At 40.5% G+C, this 16,923-nt stretch overlaps 1 protein-coding gene across 1 annotated transcript in view; it reads right to left on the bottom strand.

The window, feature by feature from the left end:
- Window positions 1-227: 227 nt before the first annotated feature.
- Window positions 228-16,923, bottom strand: part of LOC311132386 (uncharacterized protein) — a gene marked incomplete at both ends in the record, with an annotated part of 161,782 nt that continues 145,086 nt past the window's right edge. Inside the window, 10 exons of the mRNA XM_084165651.1 lie at window positions 228-254; window positions 1,199-1,237; window positions 3,719-3,805; window positions 9,127-9,180; window positions 9,617-9,643; window positions 9,911-9,964; window positions 10,087-10,140; window positions 11,405-11,440; window positions 11,818-11,898; window positions 15,649-15,675. Coding sequence (XP_084021777.1) covers window positions 228-254; window positions 1,199-1,237; window positions 3,719-3,805; window positions 9,127-9,180; window positions 9,617-9,643; window positions 9,911-9,964; window positions 10,087-10,140; window positions 11,405-11,440; window positions 11,818-11,898; window positions 15,649-15,675 — 486 coding nt within the window. The remainder of the gene's footprint in view (window positions 255-1,198; window positions 1,238-3,718; window positions 3,806-9,126; window positions 9,181-9,616; window positions 9,644-9,910; window positions 9,965-10,086; window positions 10,141-11,404; window positions 11,441-11,817; window positions 11,899-15,648; window positions 15,676-16,923) is intronic.

Below are 16,923 nucleotides of genomic sequence, written 5' to 3'. Positions count from 1 at the left end.
GAATCCAATGTCCTTGTCAGCCTAACCCATTTCCGATTGTCTGTGCACAGTGCAGTGAGCTCCCACACTCTCCTCCAAGTCCAATAACAAGTGGTCATTGGCAGCAGGGAACGGGCCCTTGGACCCACCCAAGTGCAACGGTGAAGACCTGTATCTATTGACTCATTGCAGATCCCACCACAATAAAGAAAATCAACCCAAATTGACTTCCTGGGGAACAATTCTTTTTAAGCCACCAGCCAAGGCGTGACTCCCTTTGGAACATTAAAAGAAAAAGGAGCAAATAAAACCACAAATCTAAAGCTCTGGGTTTTCTTTTTTGAGTAGGTAAGATTGACTGACAGCCAGTTAGTGTTTTGCTGAAGCCATAAAATTTGACCACACAACAATGAAATATGTGCTGTATATCAATACATATAGCCTAAATATAGTTTGGAACAGTCGTCATGCTCTTTGGGGAGTGGGGAGGGTGTTTTGTTGGAATGGAGTCTTTTAAGCTAGTAGTATGTCATGAATGGATGGTGAGCTCAAGCTTTTAAGAGCCAGTCCAGATCCCTACAATGCCTCCTTCTCCTCATCCTCTGCTCTCACAACCTCCTTTTCAGTCTTCTTACTACCCTTGAATCAAATTTTGCCATGACATTCCAATCTGTGCCCAAGCACTCTGGTCATGCAAGGACTGGGACTAAACACCTTTGTGTGTGTGCAAGTTCTGCTGCTGGCCAAGGATCTGGACTCCACGATGTGGATGTGAGAGTGACACACGTTCCACATAGTGAGGTGAGTAGAAGCAGCTAGGAGTGATGGACCTTTGCTCTTTTTCATTGTACACATACAATACAGTATATTTCTTCTTTATTTTATATTTTCCATTTAAAAAAACTATAAATACCAAAAAAGAAGCATTATTTACAAACTCCATGCTTTTCGGGTTAGATTGATCACTGCAAGAAAAACAACAGAGAAAGATATAGTGAGATGAGGTAAGAGACAGACATGGGGTGACCATTTTTAGGCCTGAAAAATGTAGATATTTCACACACCACTCACATATTTATGTGAACCAACGAATATAAAAAAAAACATGCTTATGGCCAAGGCTGAGTAAAGCTCAAATCCTCACCCAGAGACTTTAACTCTTTCTGTGTGTGTGTGTACTGGGATTTAACAGGGATTACATTACCGAGATAATGCTTACCTTCTGCCAACATCCAGGCATTGGTAGTCCGTCTGGGCCCTAGTAAGGGGAGCAGAAAGGGGAAGAAATTACCAGTTAGTGACAAAAAATTGTGACAGAAACAGACATTTTATTGCCCAAAACTGACATTCACAAATGTTTGTTTGATGTTGTGTCTCTAAGTCTGTGATTACGTTGTACAAGGTCTTTGAAGGAGTGTACCTCATATCTCCAGCACAAGTACAAAAATAGTGTTGTTATTTCAAAACTGGGATTCCCAAATATATGATGATGTCTGTGATGGAATGTTTCATATGCAGTAGTTTTTGAGTCCTATCTTGTGCTGCAATAGGCATAAGACATATAACCCAGTGATGTAAGATTTTTAGTTGACAGACACAGGGCTTTCACTGCAGAGATGAAGTACACTACTTTACAGACATTAAAGGGATAGTCCAGGATTTTGGCAATTAACCCCCTTATCTACTTCCCCAGTCAGATGAACTCGTGGATACGCATTTTATGTCTCTGCGTGCAGTTTAAAGGAAGTTGCTAGCTAGCGTTAGTGCAATTGTTAACTAGTGTTAGCACAATGACTGGAAGTCTATGGGAACAGTTGGTATACTCTTGTAGACTTCCAGTCATTGCGCCACCGCTAGTTAGCATTGGCTTACGAAACTACCTCTAACTTCCTTCATACTGGATGCAGAGACATAAAAATGGCATCCACGAGTTCATCTGACTCTGGGGGAGAAGATAAAGAGCTTCATTGTCAAAATCCCAAACTATCCCTTTAACAGACATTATACTATTTAAGATTAGAGGTTCAACTTCAAACCATCATTTTTCATTAAATGATTTGTTACATTTTCTTTACATCCAGAGCATAGTACATGACTCAATCTAATTTCATAAAAAATCTAGTGATACATTTATCATATAACTTATGTTTTAGTTAATTGCTTGTGTAATTTAGATATTGCATGTTTAAATAGTCTTGTTTTCAATCAAAATCTAAAGGGAAAATGTAATGCCATGCTCAGGTTTGATGATGTTTTATCACATTTCAATGAATTCTCACTCATGCAGGTTATATAAAGTAAAATTAATCTCATCATGCAATGATATGGTCCTCCCTTAGGTATATATTTAGTTAATGTATTCAAAATGTATCCAAAGTTATGAATAATTAAAATGCCATTGTACAGGGTCTATAGTCCTAAACAAATGTGAAACTGTAAACATATAGCAAACATATCAACACTCTTGAAGTGTAATTTGTTCGGTGAGAATAATATGTTGACATACATTTAATCTAGCTTGATATATTAACTCATGAAGGACCCTTGGCACAAAAGCAATCATCAGTTCCATGCATTACATACCATTCATTAACGACATCTCAGAAATCACACAAGATAAGAACACTTCTCCCCGAAACCAAACGAGAATTACAAATTTGAGTTGTAGCTGGCATTGGAAAGGTCTAGGGCAATAACTGATTTCACATCTTCCCTCCTTGGTCATGGTGTGCCCAATTGGTACAAGTACAGAAGGGGGAGAGGGAGTTAAAGGTAGGAGGGGTAAGGTCCATGCTCCAATTGCACGGAAACTCATCAGTAAAGAAGAAAACTGATGGAACTAAGACTTTAGCTTGCCATGGTTAGAGTCCGTTTTGAAACTGGGGATGTTAAAGAAATGTGGAAGCGAAACAGTCCATTTAAGGAAGGGTATTGTTTCTAGGAAAGAGTCCCTGTACACTTATTGAAAAAGTAGGGGGAGGAGGATTAAGTTAGAAGGATACATCTCAAGGGAGAATACAATAGATCCACTGCTTTACATTTACGTACAGTGGCATTCCATTGCAGATTTACAGTAGGTCTGTATCTGGTATGTATCTAAGAAGGGCTGCTTGCAGTCAGTTAGTCAGGAAGAAGTGTGTTGTTGTTGTGGTAGCATTTATGGCACTAAAAGAGACAATACATGTCTGAAAAACCTGGAGGTGATTTAGAATGTGAGCTGGTGGTAATTTGTAGTGGGAGTTGATGGATGATTTGGTGGGTGGGTCCAATCATGCTGAAGCCATGCATTGGAGAGGTAGAAGAAAAGAGGAATACTGTACCAATTGGCACGGGGCATCCAGCCCATCCAGACCAGGCTGCCCTGGCTCTCCCTTTTCACCCTTAAAGCCCCGGAACCCCTGTTCGTAAAGATGACCTGGGAGTGTTACTGGGAAAGATGTGGACGGAGCACCCAATGCATCCCCCAGCTAAGGGGATAAGATCGAGGGAAAGAAGGAGCCACCCTGTGACCTACAGACACCTAGATCCAGCCCATCATCCAATAATTTAGTCAATGGAATATCTGGTCCTTTGCCCAGGTCTTAGCACTGGCCAATAGGACTTCAGAGGGACATAATCCATTTCTGTGATATTAAGCTTTTTCAGGGATTTTTCACAACCGCTGGGTGCCAAGTTAGCCAGGGGGGATCCTCCTTTTTGGGGGTCCACTGTCTTACGTCGCTCTTAGCTTGGGACATACCAATGGGCAGGGTGCATCTAATCCAGGGGCACCCTGTTCTCCTTTCTCCCCCTTAGGCCCTTTTTTGCCCTTCTTTCCCTTCTCCCCCTGTGGATACAATGGTTTGGTCAGGTCAATAATAATTTCCACTCACAGATGAAGGGTGAATATTCTGAGTCCAATGAGAATGAACATTTGTGTATATTTTTTTTTTTGTCCATTTGATTCACAATTTGGAAATCTCATGTAACTAATCAAATTAGAAGATGGAACTAAACCTTGACTATAATGTCACTGTCCATAACTCACTGTTTGCAGAATTTCACAAAGCACATTGTTGGCTAAACTGCATCTCATATGAACTATCATTCCCTGGGTATTAGGGTATAGCAAGGCCAATTTAAACATCATACAGATGTAGAATCTGATCACACTGTTGCAGAAGAACTTTCCTGCAATTCAGGAAATTTAAAACGTGTAGTGTATTTGAGGTTTAAAAAGGCTTCTGAAGTTTGTCATTTCCGCTTTGAAATTTGAGACTTGATTTCCCCTTACAAAAAATGTATCAACCCCTACAAAAAAGTCCATTAATTATAATCCACATAATAATTCACATTTCCTGTTGCTGCAGGATTATTTTCCTGCTGTAGCAAACTGGCACGAATTAAGATCCTACATCTGTATAAAGTAGAGATCTCCGTGAAGGTTATACTTTTCGGTTGCACTTTATTCTACAGCACTGTTTCCACTGGTATATGTTAACAATTGGTACTTTCTGGTACTCATTAAAAAAGATTATACACTTCAACCTGGTTCCACAAAACTATCTGGTTACAAAAGGGATTTGATAAATCCCAAAGAAACCTAAGTTAAAAAAATATACATGTATTCCTTCCAATGACTGATTGTCATGGCACTGAATAGATTAATCCGCACAATGGTTTACAATGGTCAGAATAGTCAGCTCAAAACATTAGCACGACCCCGCAAATGAAGGGGGAGAGATTAAAAGCTATTGCTTATAGAGGATGGGAAGACATACTGTAGTCAATATTAGATAGGAGAGGTACTAGAATTAGGGACCGGAAAATGGGAAGTCCAGAACATTCCTCAGAATAGGAAGAGCGGGAAGGAGCATAGGAGAGTCACTTGGGACTTAAGAGGGCACAAGGGAGGAGAAAGAGTAGCAGGGAAAACACCTCCAGAGGCACAGAAGACACCCCATTCCCCCAACAAGAAACAGCAAAAACTGTATCCCTTTTCACAGTCCACTGCAAAAGTGCATAATAATGGTTGAGGTCTGTTCCATTTCCACTGAGTCTATTCAGAAAGTGAATTGAAATGTAATTTATTTCTCTGAAAATTTGACCATTATTTTCAGTAATAATTGTTTCTTTTCAATTCATGTAGTGAATTAAAGTTTCCTGAATTGATTTACAATGGAAAAGGCCTCAACCATGAAATCATGGAAATACCCATGTTGCCAGAAGCAAAGCGTTAGTGTAGCCTTGAGAGCTGTTGTGGGTAAACACAGACTTAGACTAGATTAAACCATAAGATATGGTTTCATAATGCATTAGGTCTGAAGAAATGTTGAAAACACAATCGGAATGAGATTTGAAAAAAGACCATAGAGGAAGCTTAGTGAACATGGAAAATGCAAATTTAGTTATTAATATTTGCAAAAAGAATTTGTGGCAGCATTATAGTGAAGAAATATAGGATGCATTGATTGTACTGTGTAGGCCAGGGATGGGAAATTCCAGTCCTTGGGGACTGGAGTTGCCCATCCCTGGTGTAGGCAAAAAAAGGGATAGAGTTTAATTGGGAAGAATTTACACTCATCATAACACTAAAGCAGTATACTGACACAGACGCTCAATGTTACAGGCCATTTAAAAGGGTCAGGTCAACAACAGTCCAAAGAACACAAAGTGGGATGTTAGAAGGTTAATGCTCATGATTGAAAACTGCAGAAAACCAATAGAAATATGAGTTACAACTGCCTGTTGTCAATGGACAAACTCTCAATTCACTTTTAGTTTAATTGAGTTCAGCTTCTTATTAAGTGCCTTCGGAAAGTATTCAGACCCCTTTACTTTTTCCACTTTGTCACGTTACAGCCTTATTCTAAAATGGATTAAATAAATGAAAAAACTCAGCAATCTACACACAACACCCCATAATGACAAAGCGAAAACAGGTTTCTAGAATTTTTTACACACATAAATAAAAATAAAATACCTTATTTACATAAGTATTCAGACCCTTTGCTATGAGATTCGAAATTGAGCTCAGGTGCATCCTGTTTCCATTGATCATCCTTGAGATGTTTTTACAACTTGATTGGAGTCCACCTGTGGTAAATTCAATTGATTGGACATGATTTGGAAAGGCACACACCTGTCTATATAAGGTCCAACAGCTGACAGTGCAAGTCAGAGCAAAAACCAAGCCATGAGGTCGAAGGAATTGCCCGTAGAGCTCAGAGACAGGATTGTGTCGAGGCACAGATCTGGGGAAGGGTACCAAAAAAATGTCTGCAGCTTTGAAGGTGCCCAAGAACACAGTGGCCTCCATCATGCTGAAATGGAAGAAGTTTGGAACCACCAAGACTCTTCCTAGAGGCACATGACAGCCCACTTGGAGTTTGCCAAGAGGCACCTAAAGACTCTCAGACCATGAGGAACAAGATTCTCTGGTCTGATGAAACCAAGATTGAACTCTTTGGCCTGAAAGCCAAAGGTCACTTCTAGAGGAAACCAGGCACCATCCCTACGTTGAAGCATGGTGGTGGCAGCATCATGCTGTGGGGATGTTTTTCAGCGGCAGGGACTGGGAGACTAGTCAGGATCGAGGCAAAGATGAACGGAGCAAAGTACAGAGAGATCCTTGATGAAAACCTGCTCCAGAGCGCTCAGGACCTCAGACTGGGGTGAAGGTTCACCTTCCAACAGGACAACGACCCTAAGCACACAGCCAAGACAACGCAGGAGTGGCTTCGGGATAAGTCTCTGAATGTCCTTGAGTGGCCCAGCCAGAGCCCGGACTTGAATCGGATCAAACATCTCTGGAGAGATCTGAAAATAGCTGTGCAGCAACGCTCCCCATCCAACCTGACAGAGCTTGAGAGGATCTGCAGAGAAGAATAGGAGAAACTCCTCAAATACAGGCATGCCAAGCTCATAACGTCATACCCAAGAAGACTCGAGGCTGTAATCGCTGCCAAAGGTGCCATGACCAAGTAATGAGTAAAGGCTTATGTAAATTTGATATTTCCGTTATTTTTTAAAAATATATAAATTTGCAAAAATGTATAAAAAACAGTTTTTGCTTTGTCATTATGGGGTATTGTGTGTATATTGATGAGGGGAAAAAACAATTTAATCAATTTTAGAATAAGGCTGTAACCTAACAAAATGTGGAAAAAGTCAAGGGGTCTGAATACTTTCCAAAGGCACTGTAAGTGTTATAAAAAAAAGTAAAGAAAAATATATTTCAATCACAGTTTTCGGAGGCTTTAAAATGTGATTGGATTAAAATGATTTTGATAAATGAGATGACAAATTATTCGATGGTGGATAACAAAAGTTGATGTGAGAGAATTGATAATGGAATTTAGAGTTAATTGGACTTTAATCGACTGTAACGTATGTACAGTAGGTATGACCCTCATAATGACTCATACAAATGCTCATACAAATTTGTACAGCACATTATTACCATGAAAGTATCCTGAGACCCATTATTTGTCATCAGTGACAGCTATGTCAAATACCATACCACTCCTTCCATATTGTCATAACAACTGTCATACATGTATGTCCACTCAGTTAAAGTTAAATTACATTTTCGAAAGTATATCCACTTTGTAGTTACAAGGCTTAGTTCCTTTCCCTCATTGTCCATTGACACCAGTTCTTCAAGGTAACATTATGGGAGTGATATTCATTCCCTAAGGTAGCATATCTAGATCTACAGTTGAAGTCGGAAGTTTACATACACCTTAGCCAAATACATTTAAACTCAGTTTTTCACAATTCCTGACATTTAATCCTAGTAAAAATTCCCTGTCTTAGGTCAGTTAGGATCACCACTTTATTTTAAGAATGTGAAATGTCAGAATAATAGTAGAGATAATGATTTATTTCAGCTTTTATTTCTTTCATCACATTCCCAGTGGGTCAGAAGTTTACATACACTCAATTAGTATTTGGTAGCATTGCCTTTAAATTGTTTAACTTGGGTCAAACGTTTCGGTTAGCCTTCCACAAGCTTCGCACAATAAGTTGAGTGAATTTTGGCCCATACCTCCTGACAGAGGTGGTGTAACTGAGTCAGGTTTGTAGGCCTCAACTTTGGAAGTATGCTTGGGGTCATTGTCCATTTGGAAGACCCATTTGCGACCAAGCTTTAACTTCCTGACTGATGTCTTGAGATGTTGCTTCAATATATCCACATAATTTTCCTTCCTCATGATGCCATCTATTTTGTGAAGTGCACCAGTCCCTCCTGCAGCAAAGCACCCCCACAGCATGATGCTGCCACCCCTGTGCTTCACGGTTGGGATGGTGTTCTTCGGCTTGCAAGCAACAACCTTTTTCCTCCAAACATAACGATGGTCATTATGGCCAAACAGTTCTATTTTTGTTTCATCAGACCAGAGGACATTTCTCCAAAAAGTACGATCTTTGTCCCCATGTGCAAACCGTAGTCTGGCTTTTTTATGGCGGTTTTGGAGCAGTGGCTTCTTCCTTGCTGAGCGGCCTTTCAGGTTACTGTGGATATAGATACTTTTGTACCTGTTTCCTCCAGCATCTTCACAAGGTCCTTTGCTGTTGTTCTGGGATTGATTTGCACTTCTCGCACCAAAGTACGTTCATCTCTAGGAGACAGAACGCATCACCTTCCTGAGCGGTATGACGGCTGCATGGTCCCATGGTGTTTATACTTGCGTAATATTGTTTGTACAGATGAACGTGGTACCTTCAGGTGTTTGGAAATTGCTCCCAAGGATGAACCAGACTTGTGAAGGTCTACAATTTATTTTCTGAGGTCTTGGCTGATTTCTTTTGATTTTCCCATGATGTCAAGCAAAGAGGCACTGAGTTTGAAGGTAGGCCTTGAAATACATTCACAGGTACACCTCCAATTGACTCAAATGATGAATTTTCCAAGCTGTTAAAAGGCACAGTCAACTTAGTGTATGTAAACTTCTGACCCACTGGAATTGTGATACAGTGAATTATAAGTGAAATAATCTGTCTGTAAACAATTGTTGTAAAAATTACTTGGGTCATGCACAAAGTAGATGTCCTAACCGACTTGCCAAAACTATAGTTTGTTAACAAGTAATGTGTGGAGTGGTTGAAAAACGAGTTTTAATGACTACAACCTAAGTGTATGTAAACTTCCGACTTCAACTGTACCTTTTCTCCTCTTTCCCCCAGGTCGCCTTTCTCTCCCCTTAAGCCTGGCAACCCCTGCAAAATACAACTCTAGTTCAGTACTGGTGCCCTGGGTAGTGTATCTGATAAACCTGATCTAGGAACAGTATAGATAGAACGTCCAAGGAGGTTCTGTTTCCTCTCTGACAATGTTACACCCCTAGAAAAGCGAGAAGATGAACAGAGAGTAGGAAATAGAGAGGGGGACAGTAAGAGATACAGAGAGAACACAAAGGGATACAGAGAGAGCATTATGGGGAAAATGTGTATACTCAGAAAGAGAGACTAGTGCTGCCATTTTGACAGCCTTATACATCCAGTATATTTGCAGAATGTACTTTGATACAGAGCATACTTTATGGTGAAATGAAATTACTCTCCTCTTGAAGAACAAATTAAGAAGAACAGTTTGGGATATAGGAATTACAGATATCACAAGTCTGACAGGGACAGACATAACTGCCTCACTCACATCAAGGCCAGGTGTTCCAGCCGCTCCCTAAAAGTAAACACAGAATAAAGTAAGAACCTTTTCAGATACATGAAACTATAATTGAATTGTATTGAAACAATGCCAAGTTGTTTTGTATTGAAACAATGCCAAATTCTATTTCAAGTTAGTTCTTGTATATGCCAAATTCTGTCACCAAATGACAAATTCTCAAGTTAGTTATGAAGTTGTGAGACTGATATTAAGATTGTGTTTGTTATTTGGACTGGATTGGAGTGTTGGCTGGGGGTTTTGATTTTATCAGAGCACACTTACAGGAAGTCCATAAGGCCCCCTTGGCCCGGGTTCACCTGCAGCTCCTCTCTCACCCTGACACAAGCACAAATAGGTATCACATTTTAATAACACACATCTACCAAAAGGCTATCAAAGTTAGTGTGGTAGCTAGCTAACACAGTCAACTATGCAAATATCATATATCACACACTTACTATGTCCCCCTTTGGCCCGGCTGGACCGGAGGGACCCACAGGCCCGTCCATACCCTGTGGAGAGGTGGAGACAAGGGTAAGAAAGACCCTCAGGTAAGACCACACTTTGGTCAGGCTACATTCCCATATACTGTACCATAATGTTGATTATGGTCCACCCGAAAAGTGAGCTCCAATTTCACATTCCAAATAATGGACATAGGGCATTGTATTTTGCAGCTAGACAAAATGCAATATTATATTGAATGATTCAAGTTGATAGAATATTGGAACACTGAGCAGCTGCTTGTTCTCATGCACTGGACACGAGAGACAAATAATGTATGAGTGAGTGTTAATGCTGTGTTAATGGCACACTCATCTATAAAAACAAAGAGAGTCGCACACTCCATATGTATAACCTCCCAGTAATTTATTGGGTAAAAAAACACCAACGTTTCGGCATCACTGTGCCTTCTTCGGGGTCTGGCACACTCATCGACAGACAATCAAGAACCTTGAAATGCCTGCTGTCATTATACACTGAGTATACAAAACATTAAGAACACCTGCTCCTTCCATGACATAGACTGACCAGGTGAATCCAGGTGAAAGCTATGATCCCTTATTGATGTAACTTCTTAAATCCACTTCAATCAGTGTAGATGGAAGGAAGGAGACAGGTTAAATAATAATTTTTATGCCTTGAAACAATTGAGACATGGATTGTGTATGTGTGCCATTCAGAGGGTGAATGGGCAAGACAAAAGATTTGAGTGCCTTTGAATGGGGTATGGCAGTAGGTGCCAGGCACACCGGTTTGAGTCAACAACTACAACGCTGCTGGGGTTTTTCACCCTCAACAGTTTCCTGTGTGTATCAAGAATGGTCCACCACCCAAAGGACATCCAGCCAACTTGACACAAGTGTGGAAAGCATTGGAATCAATATGGGCCAGCATCCCTATGGAATGCTTTCGACACTTTGTAGAGTCCATGCCCCGATGAATTGAGGCTGTTCTGAGGGAAAAAGGGGGGGTACAACTCAATATTAGGAAGGTGTTCCTAATGTTTGGTATACTCAGTGTAGTTATCTCTCTTGTTCCTGCAACTGGGGGCTTTGAACTTTTAAGATTGAAAGCCATGCTGAATACTGGTGTTGGCTTTGAAAGGGGGCAATTCAGTTTTCAATATCGAATTAAAACAGTATACATAACCTTTTCTTGTCTATAAAGATAGCGGAACAGAATATCCATTCAGTGGATGGAGGCTGTCAACAATAGGTTTCAGGATACATGGGGAGGGATTGGGGGGGTGAAGCTGGGTCACAAGAAACTCACCCTAATTCCAGGCTTGCCGTCCAAGCCGGAGGCTCCCTGTGCCGTTATGGAGGGATGAGTGACATGAACAAGGCGGGATTAGTACAAGATGAACACAGTGAAACGGACACTTATTGTTGAACGTCGTTATTGGGACAGGGGGGAAATACAACAAAACGTCACAGGGAGGTTGAAATGCTGTCGGCACAAGCAGGCGAATGAGAGAGAGAAAGACAAACACAGGAGGAGACAGACAGACAAACAGACACAGACACAAAAGAGACACATAAATATATGCTGTGCAGGAATGCACACAAAGAGCAGGAAGTAGGTCAGGGGCTGAAAGCAGAAGAGAGGCTTTTGGGGTGGAAAATGGAGGACAGGGTTGGGGTGGTGGGATTATTTCACAGGATGGAGGACTGTGTTGTACTTACGGGGAGGCCCAGTGGTCCTCTGTCCCCCTTGTGCCCTGACTCCCCGCGCACTCCCTTCAGACCATGATTCCCAGCCTCCCCCTAAATGCAAGAAGAGTGGCAGAGGTTAGGAGCAGGGGATGGGCAATACAATGATGGACAGAATTTAGTAGACACATACACTGCACAAATTTGTATGAGCATTTGAGTCATTATGAGGGTCATACCTACTGTACATATGTTAAATTCGATTAGTCCAATTAACTCTAAATTTCATCATCAATTCTCTCACGTCAACTTTTGTTATCCACCATCGAATAATTTGTCATCTCATTTATCAAAATCATTTTAATCAAATCAAATTTTGAAGTGATTGAAATATGTTTTTCTTTACTTCTTTTTGTTAACACAAAGTATTCAGACTCCTTGACTTTTTCCACATTTTGTTAGGTTACAGCCTTATTCTAAAATTGATTAAATTGTTTTTCCCCCTCATCAATCTACACACAATACCCCATAATGACAAAGCAAAAGCAGGATTTTCAATAATTTCTCTGTACTTTGCCCCGTTTATCTTTCCCTCGATCCTGACAAATTTCCCAGTCCCTGCCACTGAAAAACATCCCCAGAGTATGATGCTGCCACCACCATGCTTCACCATAGGGATGGTACCAGGTTTCCTCCAGACGTGACGCTTGGCATTCAGGCCAAAGAGTTCAATCTTGGTTTCATCAGACCATAGAATCTTGTTTCTCATGGTCTGAGAGTCTTTAGGTGCCTCTTGGCAAACTCCAAGCGGGCTGTCATGAGCCTTTTACTGAGGAGTGGCTTCCGTCTGGCCACTCTACCATAAAGGACTGATTGGTGGAGTGCTGCAGAGATGGATGTCCTTCTGGAAGGTTCTCCCATCTCCACAGAGGAACTCTGGAGCTCTGTCAGAGTGACCATCGGGTTCTTGGTCACCTCCCTGACCAAGGCCCTTCTCCCCAGATTGTTCAGTTTGGCCGGGTGGCCAGCTCTAGGAAGAATCTGGGTGGTTCCAAACTTCTTCCATTTAAGAATGATGGAGGCCACTGTTTTCTTGGGGACCTTCAATGCTGCAGACATTTTTTGGTACCCTTCCCCAGATCTGTGCCTCGACACAATCCTGTCTCAGAGTTCTACGGACAATTCCTTTGACCTCATGGCTTGGTTTTTGCTCTGACTTGCACTGTCAACTGTTGGACCTTATATAGACAGGTGTATGCCTTTCAAAATCATGGCCAATCAATTGAATTTACCACAGGTGGACTCCAATCAAGTTGTAAAAACATCTCAAGGATGATCAATGGAAACAGGATGCACCTGAGCTCAATTTCGAATCTCATAGCAAAGGGTCTGAATACTTATGTAAATAAGGTATTTTATTTTTATTTATTTTTGTAAAACATTCTAAAAACCTGTTTTCGCGTTTTCATTATGGGGTACTGTGTGTAGATTGATGAGGAACATACATAATTTAATCAATTTTAGAATAAGGCTGTAGCATAACAACATTTGGAAAAAGTAAAGTGGTCTGAATACTTTCCGAATGCACTGTAATAACTGCAGAGCTCTCTGCACCTTGATGCTCTGGTGCCTCAAGGGCAGTTGAATTTGTTAATGGAGGACCACATTGTTGAGGAATGTGTTTGCTTCTTAAATTGATTATAGCATTGTATGCTTTTATTACGTTGTATGTTTAAATGTTGTAAATTGTATAAATTGTGTTCATGCAGGGCTCCCTAGAAAAAGAGGCCTTGGTGTCAATGGGGAACCCTGATAAAATAAAGGTTAAACAAATAATATTAATAAATAAATAAAAATGTCCCAAATATAATTTTATCCAGCCAAATTGGTCTGGTAGAATTATAAAAAATGGATTGGATTGGAGAGAATTGGGGTTGGGCCAAGTTTAAATACGTTAAAAATGCTTAATTCCTGCCCGCCCCCTCAAACCATCTAATACATCTAACAATCTAATACAACTGGATTCATGAAATTAACATGTTGGAAACTTTGCTTTCACCCAACAAATCCTATCAGAACAGAACAGACTAAAGTGGGAAAGAAAGAAGGATTCAATTTCAAAGTATTCTACCACAGCCCATATTTCTGGGCAGAACATTGGAATTTGCAGCATGGTATACTGTACATATCAGTACCTAACAAGGAAAGGTATAATAAGGTATTACATACAGTTGAAGTCGGAGGTTTACATACACTTAGGTTGGAGTCATTAAAACTTGTTTTTCAACCACTCCACACATTTCTTGTTAACAAACTATAGTTTTGGTAAGTCGGTTAGAACATCTGCTTTGTGCATGACAAGTAATTTTTCCAACAATTGTTTACAGACAGATTATTTCACTTATAATTCACTGTATCACAATTCCAGTGGGTCAGAAGTTTACATCCACTAAGTTGACTGTGCCTTTAAACAGCTTGTGAAATTTCAGAAAATGATGTCATGGCTTTAGAAGCTTCTGATAGGCTAATTGACATAATTTGAGTCAATTGGAGGTGTACATGTGGATGTATTTCAAGGCCTACCTTCAAACTCAGTGCCTCTTTGCTTGACATCATGGGAAAATCAAAAGAAATCAGCCAAGACCTCAGAAAATAAATTGTAGACCTCCACAAGTCTGGTTCATCCTTGGGAGCAATTTCCAAACACCTGAAGGTACCACATTCATCTGTACAAACAATAGTACGCAAGTATAAACACCATGGGACCACACAGCCGTCATACCGCTCAGGAAGGAGACGCGTTCTGTCTCCTAGAAATCAATGTACTTTGGTGCGAAAAGTGCCTTTCAATCCCAGAACAACAGCAAAGGACCTTGTGAAGATGCTGGAGGAAACAGGTACAAAAGTATCTATATCCACAGTAAAACGAGCCCTATATCGACATAACATGAAAGGCCACTCAGCAAGGAAGTAGCCACTGCTCCAAAACCACCATAGAAAAGCCAGACTACGGTTTGCAACTGCACATGGGGACAAAGATCGTACCTTTTGGAGAAATGTCCTCTGGTCTGATGAAACAAAAATAGAACTGTTTGGCCATAATGACCATCGTTATGTTTAGAGGAAAAAGGGGGACGCTTGCAAGCCAAAGAACACCATCCCAACCGTGAAGCACGGGGGTGGCAGCATCATGCTGTGGGGGTGCTTTGCTGCAGGAGGGACTGGTGCACTTCACAAAATAGATGGCATCATGAGGAAGGAAAATTATGTGGATATATTGAAGCAATATCTCAAGACATCAGTCAGGAAGTTAAAGCTTGGTCGCAATGGTTCTTCCAAATGGACAATGACCCCAAGCACACTTCCAAAGTTGTGGCAAAATGGCTTAAGGACAACAAAGTCAAGGTATTGAGTGGCCATCACAAAGCCCTGACCTCAATCCTATAGAAAATGTGTGGGCAGAACTGAAAAAGCGTGTGCGAGCAGGGAGGCCTACAAACCTGACTCAGTTACACCAGCTCTGTCAGGAGGAATGGGCCAAAATTCACCCAACTTATTGTGGGAAGCTTGTGGAAGGCTACCCAAAAAGTTTGACCCAAGATAAACTATTTAAAGTCAATGCTACCAAATACTAATTGCGTGTATGTAAACTTCTGACCCACTGGGAATGTGATGAAAGAACTAAAAGCTAAAATAATTCATTCTCTCTACTATTATTCTGACATTTTGGCTAAGGCGTATGTAAACTTCCGACTTCAACTGTATATCTAATGGTTAAACTTTTTACATTTTAATGTGGGGCATGCATGCATTATTAATAAAAGCAAAAGCAGCTGTCTTTTACATTTTCTTGTTTGGATTTACCTTTGGTCCAGGGAATCCATGGGGTCCCTGAAAAATAGAATCAAGAAAACATGTTTTCATTAATTGTATCAGTTAGTTTGACCTGATGATGTTTTTACAAATCTGCAACATGGAATGAATGTAATTTCTTACTAAATTACATTTTCAGGAATATGCATTAGGAGCAAGGTATAAGCATTCACTTTAGAAGGAGCTACGGTTGTGAAACTCAACACATTATCTTATCAGTGGATCCATGATACACTTTTAATGTACAGTGCCTTGCAAAAGTATTCATCCCCCTTGGCGTTTTTCCTATTTTGTTGCATTACAACCTGTAATTTAAATAGATTTTTATTTGGATTTCATGTAATGGACATACACAAAATAGTCAAAATTGGTGCAGTTAAATGAAAAAAATAACTCAGTTAAATGAAAAATAATTCAAATAAATAAATAACGGAAAAGTGGTGCGTGTATATGTATTCACCCCCTTTGCTATGAAGCCCCTAAATAAGATCTGGTGCAACCAATTACCTTCAGAAGTCACATAATTAGTTAAATAAAGTCCACCTGTGTGCAAGTGTCACATGATCTCAGTATATATACACCTGTTCTGAAAGGCCCCAGAGTCTGCAACACCTCTAAGTAAGGGGCACCACCAAGCAAGCAGCAATATGAAGATCAAGGAGCTCTCCAAACAGGTCAGGGACAAAGTTGTGGAGAAGTACAGATCAGGGTTGGGTTATAATACAATATCTGAAACTTTGAACATCCTACGGAGCACCATTAAATCATTATTTAAAAATGTGGGGATGTTTTTCTTTTTTTTTCTTCGGCAGGGACTGGGGAACTGGTCAGAATTGAAGGAATGATGGATGGCGCTAAATACAGGGAAATTCTTGAGGGAAACCTGTTTCAGCCTTCCAGAGATTTCAGACTGGAACGGAGGTTCACCTTCCAGCAGGACAATGACCCTAAGCATACTGCTAAAGCAACACTCAAGTGGTTTAAGGGGAAACATTTAAATGTCTTAGAATGGCCTAGTCAAAGCCCAGACCTCAATCTAATTGAGAGTCTGTGGTATGTCTTAAAGATTGCTGTACACCAGCGGAACCCATCCAACTTGGAGGAGCTGGATCAGTTTTGCCTTGAAGAATGGGCAAAAATCCCAGTGGCTAGATGTGCCAAGCTTATAGAGACATACCCCAAGAGAAGGTGGCTCTACAAAGTATTGACTTTGAGGGGGGAGGTGAATAGTTATGCACGCTCAAGTTTTCAGTTTTTTTGTCTTAT

Source organism: Coregonus lavaretus (genome assembly GCF_964263955.1).
Source record: "Coregonus lavaretus genome assembly, chromosome: 7".
Lineage (NCBI taxonomy): Eukaryota > Metazoa > Chordata > Actinopteri > Salmoniformes > Salmonidae > Coregonus > Coregonus lavaretus.
This window is presented reverse-complemented; position numbering and strand designations above follow the sequence as displayed.